The 12,003-nt window shown below is 42.5% G+C and overlaps 1 protein-coding gene across 1 annotated transcript in view; it reads right to left on the bottom strand.

The window, feature by feature from the left end:
• Nucleotides 1-930: 930 nt before the first annotated feature.
• Nucleotides 931-12,003, bottom strand: part of Adcy8 (adenylate cyclase 8) — a 166,312-nt gene continuing 155,239 nt past the window's right edge. The window contains exons 14-17 of the mRNA XM_059247017.1: nt 9,331-9,477; nt 5,967-6,059; nt 4,428-4,542; nt 931-1,418 (exon numbers count right to left, since the gene is read on the bottom strand). Coding sequence (XP_059103000.1) covers nt 931-1,418; nt 4,428-4,542; nt 5,967-6,059; nt 9,331-9,477 — 843 coding nt within the window. The remainder of the gene's footprint in view (nt 1,419-4,427; nt 4,543-5,966; nt 6,060-9,330; nt 9,478-12,003) is intronic.

The raw sequence follows: 12,003 nt of genomic DNA, 5'->3' as shown, positions 1-12,003 counted from the left end.
TTCTAATTGTTCCTCCAATGCAAACCCACCCCAGGGGGTTTGCACTCCATGGCCCATTTGTTCACACCACTTTTCTCCCTGGGTTTTCCACTTTCACATTATTGAGGGTTCATCTCCAGCATCACAGCCTGAAAAAGCTATCCCTGGTATTCAGTTCAATCCCTGACCTCCAATAACTTAAACGTTTACTTTCATTTAGGTGTTTGTGTCATGTCTGTGTGAGTGCATGGTATGTGTGCATAGGTGCTCATGGAAGCTGGAAGAGGGGTGATAGCCCCTGGATCTGAAATTACAGGCCGTTGTGAGCTACCTGACATGGTGATGGGAACAGAACTCAGGTCCTCTGGAAGAAAATAAGCCCTCTTAACCGCAGAGCCTTCCTTCTAGTCCCCACATTTAACCTTTTTATTGCTTCTATCCCCGTCTGAAAGCAGATTATGTATTGCTTTAACAATATGTCTGTTGTTCCTAAGTAGAATGTTAGCTCCATGAGGAAAACACTTTTGCCATAATTTCTCTGGGGCATGGAACAACTTAGGTGCATTCCAGATGCTCAGCAAATATCAGCTGAATGAACATGCAGGTATTGTATGGGCTATGAGGTTCTTGGGTCAGTACTTAACATAATACTTGGCCTGGCATATGATTAGATTCAAAAAATGTGAGTTTTTTTTTTAATAACATCAAAGCTCCATTTACAAACCCCTATTTCTAATTTAGATGAGAAGAACTTTGGCCTCTTGCATATAAGACGTGATCCATAAAAGGGTGGTGAATGAGGAGAACCTCAAATTGTATCCTTGATCTGGTATATTCAAAGACCAATGAAACCATCCTTGTTCTAAAAAAAATTAAACCTTTTTATTAGTATATTTATTTTATATATAAAAGAAATACAAAAAAAGAGAAAGAAACACAAAGAAAATGCTTTTATGGCAAATCGGATTTGTCGGTGCCTTCAGCTTGTGCTCCAGGCTCCGGCCCACTGGGTGTTAATAAAGTCCGCCGGTTGTAATGGCCCTTGATGATGCCCGAGTTGCTGTTCTCATTGAGAAGTTGCTTCTGCCTTTGCCTGTTGAGAGACTGAACAAGGCCAAGGACAACTGCAGCCAGAGAGTATTGCCCAGGCAGTCTCCTTGGGGGCAAGATGAACGGGTTGGGTTGGACTCTTCCCAGGAGAAAGTACGTTTTGATTTTTCCTTCTTGCTCACTGATACCCTTCACATAGATCTCTCCTCGGTAGTCAAAGGCAAAGCCCTGGTCCTTCAGGATAAGATAGGTCTCCTCTGGAACTTGGATCCGGCCACTCACCCCCGTGCTGTCCATTCGACTTGCCAAGTTCACGGTTTTACCCCAAATGTCATACTGTGGTTTCTTAGCGCCAATTACACCTGCTACCACTGAGCCATGGCTGATGCCTACAAAAGAACCCAAAAGAGCAAGAAGTAAGATAGAGGAAGTGCAGTTAGGCATCTGGACATGTCATGGAAGTGATAGGCATGTGTGTCGTCTCTGGAACAGCATAGTCCAGGTCCTACCTCAAACTAGATGAGTCACCTGGATCAGTTATTTAACTTATATGGACCTCACTTTACCCATCTATGAATTGGACTATAAAATGAAGTTTATATAAAGTAATATGAGCAAAGCCACTTCCAGAGAGTGATCAACATAAGAGAATCCCCATTTCCACGCACATATAGACTTATCTTGGATGTGGAATGCTCAAAGTGCTGACCAGGACTCAGGGCCCTGGGATCTTTTGTTGCTTGCACAGTGCTCTGAGAGCTTGGACAGACCATTTCCTTCTTTGTTTTCATCTGGGTCTCCACCACTATTCTCTTAGCCCATGGCAATGTCTCATGTATACCCCCTTGTCCTCTTGAAGCCCGCTTTCCCCATTGCTACACGAAGGGAAAGGGCTTTCTGATCTGTACAGCTATCCAGTGAGAACCCATTTAAACATCTGCCAGGACTTCTTTGCTCCTAAGGATAAAACCAATGCTCTTTAGGATTGTAACTCATAGCTTCCTAGCTTTTGCCTGGCTTGCCAGCCTAATTCACTGCCCCCCCCCCCATTCCTCCCTCTCTACCATGCCAAACTGAACTGCTAATTCCCTCACCTGGTAACCATATTTGCCTTGGTGCTGTAGTCTTGTTTGTTTGTTTTGTTTTGTTTTGTTTTTTGTTTTTTGTTTTTTGTTTGAACTCTTTGTGCCCTGCTCCAATCCCATTCTTCATTTGGAAATGCTTTTAATGATAGTCTCAATGCTTACTCCTTCATGAAGTCTAGATGACTCTTCTAGAAATGACCACATTTCACTAAATGTGTACTGTGCACATCTGTCTCTTCTAAGAAAGAATTCTCTAAACATTGACTAGGCATCTGATATGTGAGATACTGGTAGAGTAGGGGAGGCAAGAAGACGTAGGCTTGTCTCCTACTGAAGAGGCAGAAAATAACTTTAAAAGCAGGTAATATAATATGAGCAGATAAAGAGAACAAAAACTATCAGTGTGCAGAAATAGGAGACCAGAGACATTATGTTGTTGAGTAGAGCAGTTAGGAAAGACCTTCTGACCAGAGACCTGAGGAAAGGAATAGAACTAGCTTCATAGAGAACTGGGTAAGACCATTCTAGACAGAAGCAAAAATAGAACACATGTGCACACAGACACTACATACTGTACTCCACATATGCACATATATTACACACTATATACCACACTACACACTATGCATTATACTGTAGATATACACATATACACTATACATTACATTATACATACACACACTACACACTATCTAGTACACTACACTGCACACACACTATCCACTCTCCATTATACTACATACACAGACACTATATACTGTACATTATACCCAACACATTTATACATATGTATAGACATTACATACTATACACAACACACACACACACACAGACACACACACACAGACACAGACACACAGAGGCTGTAGAATACACAGGAATCACAATGATGATTAGTTCTTTAAAACCTTGAAAGACATTGTGTCATTTGATTCTCATATGATTTCTATAAGGCAGTGGAGGTGATCAGCACACGAGAAAGCTGAGGTTAAGAAAGTCTCAGTGTCTTGCTCCAAGTCACAGAGTTGGTTATAACAGACATGAAACACAGACTGAGATGCTCAGTCCAGTGGGGATTTAAAGTTTCTCATCCTGGAGATCAATGAAACGACAGCAGCAGTTTAATATATCACATCAAGTGGCATCCCTGATCTCACCAATATCTTTGGAATTTACTTAGACCATTTCTCTTTTCAGGGCTAATACTCTTTTTTGATTTTTGGTTCAGTTGTGAAGTCAATGATTTCAGGAAGGACAGGAGATTGATGAGAAATGTGGGATCGAGCCTTCAACATCCCATCCATAGGTCAAAACCATAAATAAAAATCTTTGCTTCAAAGAACAAAAGTATGTGGCATTCCTCTGATCTGAGGAACAGATATTGATATTTCTTTAACCTCTGTTCTTGTCTTGCAAGCTGTTAAGGGAGAATCTAATGGAATAAAATGGCCTGTCAGTCACAGGACGTTTACAGCAGGAGGACCACAGCACAAGTTGTCTTAAACCTCCTCTTGGTAGCCAGAATGCCAATTCATCTCAGAGTCAGGCTCCCTGAAGCTGCTGCTGGCACGGCTATTTGGCTGTGTGATGTGGTGTTAGGTTAGTGACACCTGTTTTGGGACCCAGTTTCTTCATCTACAAAACGCAAATGTGAGCTAGAGCTGGGGGCTTTCAGGCTGGACCTGTGGAGGCTCATGAAAGCCCAGGGGAGATGAAGGAGGGATGCACAAAGTATGCAAACATGGAGGATTATTAGTCAGTTGCAATGGTTACTGTGCGGCCACTTTGCACAAGGAATGTCTGTCCTGCAATGGAAGGAGACTGCGTGGCTGAGAAACTGTTGCTTTCTGCCCATCTCTGCCTCAACACAGTATATGATAGCCTGCCTCAGAGGTAGAATCCTGCTGTTGTCTGAGGTATTATCCAGGAGAAGTAGAGAGCAATGCCTTGACTACCAGCTTTGAGCAACATGAAAATGTCAGAATTACATGATTCTTGGGTCATTAGCTGCCTTTCTAAGCATGCCTTTGCACAGGTGGTGAGGGTACTAGACAGATAGGTTGGAGGAGAGGCCAGCCTAGTGTTTACTTTGCACTTTTGCCTGGGCCAGGATCCTGCCTTGCTGTCAGCATCTTAGATAAGGAAGCCCAGAAAGGCCCAAGTTGACTCTGTGCCTGTCCTTGTCAGGGTCATACAGAACCTCATGCATTTTGCAAGAAAAAGCTTTCCTGGCTCGATGCCCAGGACATGGGAGGGGCTGATGGAACAAAGACACTTGGCTCAGTGAGTCCTCCACCTCTAGCTGCAACTCACCAATTCGGAGTTCAAAGTTGTTGAATGAATGCTTGTTGATCTCCTGTATACTTTCCGTCAGGGCAAGAGAGAAGTCAGCCAGGGCACACAAATGCCCCCACTTATCTTCACATTGCTGGAGAAAACAAGAGAAGGGTTCTCTCAGGGTTACAAACATTTGATGCCTTCAGCAGAGGTTTTCAGTCTAACCCTAAGTGCACATTCCTTAGGAGAAAATAGCCATACAAGTGAAGCCCCTACACACTCAAGCCATCAGTATCCAAGAGGCGCGAGATCACAGGAGATTCAATTAACACTATAGTTCGTGGTTGTCATCACATCTTTCCTTCACATATACATGTGTCTAGGAAGGTTTCCCCATTATGGATTCCCGAGTATGGTCACCGGTGTGCATGTATTTGTATCAATGCCCACCTGTACATTTTCCTATCCTTGTACATGTAGGTTTTCTAGTCCAGAAGCTGTGTCTGTTTCCTCTAAAATGCTCACAGCATCTGATTAAGGGATGTTCACATGCATATTTGTGAAACCCCAGAGAGAGAGCCTCTTTACCTCTGTTTCCGAATCTGTAAAGTGAGGTGAAGTTTGTTGGCCCTGTCCACCTCTTCACAGTTGAATGAGATTTTGTGTGAGAGAAAATTTGGGACCCTACAGAGCTTGGTAGTTCAATCAAAGGCCAAGCATCAGATATTTCTGGTCTTGCAGACCATACTGTCCTTGTTGTAACTATTCAATGTTGTCATTTTGGTTGTAAAGGAGCAAGAGGTAAGATAGAAATAAATGGGAATGCTGTGTACAACAAACTTTTATTTACAAACATGGGTGGTGGGTTAGATGTGGCCTGGAGGCACTTGTCTTCTAACTCTTGCTATTGAGGGCCACACTTGTAATACTAGCATGGGTTTCATGTCATATAGCTATGCTTAGAGTATCTTCCTTTAATAAAAATGTGTAGAAGAAGGATAAGTACAATAATGACTTAATGAGGGTTTCATCATCTCCGGTGACTTTGACTCAAACTCATATAACATCTGTTGTGTACTTGCCAGGTTATATGCTTCATATGGGGAACATGAAAATTATCTCAAATTACTCACCCATAAGCCCTGGAAAGTACAAGTTAATATCCCCATTAACGCTGGTGCCTACCACATAGTCAAATATTTTACAAAGCTAATACTATTATCACCACCGCCACCACCACCGCCACCACCACGCCATAATAGCTTCTGAGGGCTTAAATGAAAGCAAGAATAAGGAAATGGATGAGTATTGGGGAATTTTTTGTGATACCCACAGCTCTATCAGAGTCAAGGTATTCCTTGGCACATTTGTTCAAGTGAACAGAGAGATTCAGAGTGAAGCCTGGAATATTTTAATAGAATAACAGCAACCCCCGCCTTTGTCAAGAGTGAATGTACATCCTGCAACCATGAGAGTCCAGTTTAGATTTCCTCCCCGCTGTTCTCTAAGGCCTCCTCAGCACATGACAAGAGTCAGGCACAGGCACCGGTGTGGCCGGGTCCAAGGAGACCCTACCTGTTTCTCTGGTGACAGTCCCGAGACAGCCATGTACGTGCTACCAATGGTCTTAATCTTCTCTATGTCTTGAAAGCGGTCTTCTCCGAGCAGCTGCAAAGGATTCAGGTCATGACGTTAGTCCTTGTGTTTACCTAGCTGCTATGTGGGTCTCCAGTATCCTGGGGCTCCTGAAAATGTGCCTCCTCCATTCACTGTGGAGAAAGATCTAACTAAAATGGTTCAACATCTTGATGTAGCTTCTTTTCTCTCCGAGGGTCATGCATTCAATCAGTCAATCCACGTTTATAAGGACTTGCTAAGTGTCAGATGGGTGTGTCTAAATGCTCTTAACTGTTTCAGTGAATCCTGGAATAACCAAGGGTATTTGATAAGCTTCAATAAGAACTAAAAAAAATGTTCCCCAACCAGTCAACACATGCTTTGGGGATTATGTCCAACATGTACTTAGAATGTTACCACTCCCATTTTTCCCAGGCAGTACCCTACTCTAAACCACTGGTCTAAACCACTGTTGGTATTCAGCTGTATCCACTCCTGTCCTTGCCTCCTCTCGCCCAGCATAGTAGCCAGGTGATATCATTTATGAACGAGTCAGAACATACCCCTGTTTAGTGCAAAACTCTTCAGTGGCCTTTAGTTTTACTCAGGATCAAAGTCAGTCTTCACTAAGCCCAACAAAACTTGCCATGACCACTAAACCCCACCCAACACCCAGCCCTTATTGTTTCTATGCTCTGCTCCAGCCCTTGATCTCTTTGCTTACTTTTGAACAAGACAGGCCTGCTTCTGTCTTGGGATGCTTGTGTTTTCTAACACCTCTGGGGCTACTCTTCCTTCAGACAATGCCATGGCCACTCCCATTCTTCTTTCTTATCTTGCCTGATGACTGTCTACTCTACATTGTCTCCGTGACTGCATTTCAATGGAACACAGCTTCCGTTCTCACACAGACCTTGTTAGTTTGTTGTCCTGTGTCACCCCATTTTCTTAGACATAGTCCTGACTTTGTTTACTGACTGTCATCTTTGTTGGGATAGATGACATTGGCAGCAGGTATCATCGCCAATTCTGTTCACTGCTCAGAACCTAGACAGAACCTTGAGCACAGTGGTGCTGAATGAATGGATGATTGAACGAAAGCCTTTAAGTTTCCTACATTGTTACATGGAATTTAGATACCAGTGTTAAGGAAGGGATACTTTAGTCTTTAGTAACTTCAATAAGCAGAACCATGCTCCTGGGTCAGGCCCCAACAATGCCAAGTTTCCAATCCCTGGAATCCACATATGTTATCTTCCATGGCCAAAGGGACTTTGAAGGTGAGATTAGGATTAGGATCTTGGGATGGAAACTAACCTGGGGATATGTCACATGGTAAGTGCCCTTATAAATAAAAGACAGTAGTAGGAGAACTAGAGATGGGGATACAGGAGTGGAAGCAAAAGTCAGATTTATGTGATTGATAGCTTTATAGATGGGAAGAAGCCATCAGCTAAGGAACTCATATGCCTCTGAAAGTTAAAAAAAGCCAAGAAATAGATTCTTTCCTGGAGCCTCTAGAGCAGTGGTTCTCAACCTTCCTAATGCTGCAGTCTAATACAGTTCCTCATGGTGCGGTGATTCCCAATTATAAAATTATTTTCATTGCTATTTTATAACTGTAATTTGCTACTGTTATGAACCATAATGTAAATATCTGATATACAGGATATCTGATATGAGACCCAAAGGGGCCATAACCCACAGGTTGAGAACCACTGCTCTAGAGGGAACACAGTTCTGCCAAGACCTTGATGTCAGCACCTTTTAGTTCTCCAACTCTTTGCCTCCCTTTAAGACCATAAAATTCATAGAGTCTCAAGTGCTGGACATGCATAGGCAGATGTGATAGATGGAATAGACATGAGTCAGATATGAAGGTCTACATACTTGGATGTCTGATGTTTTCTCAAAGACACAAACTAAACATGTCTGATCTTTTAGCTGTCATTCAGTTGTGAGTAGTTTAGCTTGAAGGTCTTGGCGGGGGGTCTTCAGTTGCCCAACCCCTTCTGTCTCATACAACTGAATTTTCCTGGCTTCCTCCTGTCTGTGGCTGGTCAGATGTTGTCCTTCTGTCTTTTCTCTAGAACTACATAGCTAAGAGCCAAGTTACAAGGCAGTAGGAGTCCTCAAAACATGAGGCTGCCTGATCCTGGACTTCCATACTCCAGAACTATAAACTAAAGATGCTTCTTTCACATAAACAGTGTCCAATGCCTTTTCCTATCACTCTCTTCATGGTGGTGGGGATTGAACCCAGAGCTTTGCATGTGTTAGGTTGGTTGTTCTTCCAGCCTGAGACAGTGTCTCTAAATGTAGTAGGTCCCAGAGACTCAGCAGGGTACAAAAGAAGGTTTCTATCATGAGTGTGTAGCCTACTTTAGAAGACATGCTGTCACCATGGAGTCCCCCCTCACATCTTACAAGGCCCTAACCATATCTCCTAACCAATGCACTAGCCATGCCTCCTTCTATGAAAGTGACTCATAGTCTGCATGGTAAAGCCATGAGAGGCAAGAAGTGATTGCGTCTGATTTATGTTGACCCTACTCTGTGATTTCACATATACATATGGGATCATAATATCAATACTCAGAAGCAGCGAGTAGAATGGTTGTTAATAACAGCCATTAGGGAGCCAAAGTGAGGTGGGGATATGGAGATATTGGTTATAGGGCAGAATGTTTCAGGTAGACAGAAGGAGAAGTCCTGGAGACCACTGCACACTATGGTGACTGTGGTGGTTTGAAAGAAAATGGCCCCCAAAGGGAGTGGTACTATTAGGAGATGTGGCCTTGCTTAAGTAGGTGAGGTCTTAATAGAGGAAGTGTGTCACTGTGGGAGTGGGCTTTGAGGTTTCCTTTGCTCAAGCTTCATTGAGTGTAACACTCAGACCATTTCCTATTCCTACAAGATGTAAGACTCTCAGCTACTTCTTTAGTACTATGTCTGCCTGCATGCTACCGTGTCCTACCATGGTAATAATGGACAGAACCTCTGAACTGTAAGCCAGCCATCCCAATTAAATGTTTTCTTTTATAAGAGTTGCCATAGTCATGGTGTCTCTTCACAGCAATAAAAACCCTAACTAAGACAGTAATTAAAGTAAATGATGTATTGTATTTCACCTTCAAGATGTTACATTTTAAGTGTTTTTTTTACCATAATGTGGGGGTGATAAATATGTTGATTGACTTAACTAGTCTATATTTTATACATTCATCAAGACATCCATTTATTCAGATGGAAATTGAGTGCAAACATATTCTAACACATTTGTGTTTGAAATACACCCTAGAGTTCTGATACTTAAATTTACCTCATCAAAGTCAGCGATGATCTCATTCAGCAAGCGCAGACATTCCACTCCCTGGTTGTTCATTTCTGTCTGAGAGTAAAAGTCTGCAAATCCAGGGATGGAGGCAAACATCACCCCAACAGCATCATAGGATTGAGAATATAGCTCCTGGGGCAGAGAGGAGGTAGAAACAATAATCAGAGCTCAAGTTCTGCAGTGATGCTACCTGTACATAGGACCTGGCAGACAGGAATCCAGCAGAAGGACAAAAAAAAATGAGAGTTCAGGCATGACATGTTAGCACTGTATATCTCAGTATTCCCAAGCTGCTATAATCAAATACATCAGTCTTGATTGATTATAAACTACAAATTTATTTCTGGGGTTCTGGATGCTTGTAAGTATCCGTAAGATTTAGTGTATAATGAGGAACCACTTTCTGGTTCAAAGACGACACTCTCTAGCTGTGTCCACATGTGCCAGAAGGAGCAAGGCAGCTTTCTTGGAACTCTTTAATAAGCACACTATTCCAGTTGTCATGGTTTGGACACAAAGAATCTTCCAAGCATTGTTAAATCCTTGGTCCCTGGCTGGAGGATCTAGTCATTGAGAGGTACCCTGGGTCATGAGGGCTCTGTCCTCACACATTAACCCTTGATGGATTGATAAGATGGTATTATTGGGAGGTGAGGGAGAAAAGAAATTGTGATCTAGTTGGAGGAAGTAAGTTACTAGGGTATGCCCAGAAAAATATACCTTAAAAGACTTGGAGGGACACAAATGTTCCATCCCTTAGATCAGAATCACAGAATAATGTGGTCCTCAACCTCAGCTGAGCCAGTACTTTTGAATGTCATGCCTTTGTCCTTGGCTAAATCTTCTGTTCTTCTCAATGACTGGTCCAGAGTTTCAGGATTCTCTTTAACTTAATCTACCACATTGTCCTTCTCCATAGATGATCTTTCTCCTGCCTCACCAAGAAAGCTGAGACTGGGCAGTGACTCTCCCTGGTTTCCTTATGCATATACATACATACATATATGTGTGTGTGTGTGTGTGTGTGTGTGTGTGTGTGTAATTATTTCATCCTCTTTCATTCAACTCTGGCAACTTTGCCATCACTGTTAACCCTCTCTTTTCATTTGTCTTACTGCTGCCTTCTCCATGCTGGTCCCCACTCTCTGTCTTTTTTTAAGAGGAAATGAACTTGCAGACACTGTGTCTGTCAACCAGTCCCTCCTCATCCTGGCTTCCATCCTTCTTAAGCTGTCTTTCTCCTCTGTCTATTGCTATTCACATCTCAGGCTGGAATGAAACAAATAGAGAGAAAGTCATCCAAATTGGGAAAATCAGTGTACACGTGCCAATTCCCATCTCACTGAGCATCCACGTAGTTCAGCACGCTGGCCACTCAGGACCTTGTGTCCCTTGACTTTCCGTGAAATACCTCATTTTCTTATGCCTGCCCCCTTTAGGGACTTATTTTGGAAAAATCTTTCATCTATTTTAAGTGTTTTGTTTGTTCACCTTATATAACCTCACTTGACAGATCTCAATGATGCTCAACATCTCCATAGAATTTTCCAAATTCATGTTTCTAGATTAGTTCTTGGGTTGTGATCACCTTGGATCACCTTGGATTGTTCTCACACACTTTTTTTTTTTTTTTGGTTTTTCAAGACAGGGTTTCTCTGTGTAGTTTTGGTGCCTGCCTTGGATCTCACTCTGTAGACCAGGCTGGCCTCAAACTCACAGAGATCCGCCTGACTCTGCCTCCAAGTGCTAGGATTAAAGGCGTGCACCACCTTCTCACACTCTTTAAACTATGATTCTACACACTTAGTGTGTTTCTCTTTATAGCTAAGACTTCATCTGTTCCTTCATTCTCTACTATTAGAAACACCAGAGCTACAAAATCAACAGAGGGCATATCAGTTGTCTTGGGCTCTTACTTGATCCCATCCTGTTGACCTTATCTTAGTGTTGCTGCTATTTCTAAAAGTAAGCCTCTTTCCAGTGCTTTGCTTGACCAATAATAGAAAAGCTTCCTACTTGAGGGCCTCCAGCCTTGTTCTACTCCAAGGCATTCTCCATATGCCACATAGAGTGATCCTTTTAAAGGGATATGTATGATGTTGGATACTGACCACACTCCTCCATTCTTAAAGCCTTCCAATGGCCCACAGTTGCCCTCAACATAAAGTTCTAACACCACATAATGGCACATATTTATGGCCTCACTATCGCCTATCTCTTTAACATAAGGCCTACAAGTCTTCAATTCTTTGGACTTGTAAAACACTAAAGCATTTCTACTTTTTGCCTTTGTATTGACATTGAACTCAGAGCCCTTCCTAATTGTGTTCTTCCTTTGAGTTATACTATCAGTTGGCTTCTCTGCTTCCAAATCCTGTTGTAGCAACTGCTAACAGGCACTCTCCCTGAGATTGTCTCACCTTACTCAACTGTCAACACTTGTGGGTCTTGTGAGTTTTTCCTTTGGCCACAAGAGGGCACTCTGCTCATGTGACCAGTAGCTTTGAAGAAGCAGAGAATTAATATCCCTTAATCACAGGTCTCCACAAACAACTGATGGGAAGTGGTGTTTTGTACCTTCCTTCTTCACTCATGTAACTTTGAACTGTAAGACTCGGCTTCCATTGCCCACATAGGTAGCTGATCTACCCAATAATG

This window comes from Peromyscus eremicus, chromosome 20 (genome assembly GCF_949786415.1).
Source record: "Peromyscus eremicus chromosome 20, PerEre_H2_v1, whole genome shotgun sequence".
Lineage (NCBI taxonomy): Eukaryota > Metazoa > Chordata > Mammalia > Rodentia > Cricetidae > Peromyscus > Peromyscus eremicus.
Note: the sequence above shows the minus strand (reverse complement) of the source record. Positions and strands in the feature narration are given on the sequence as shown.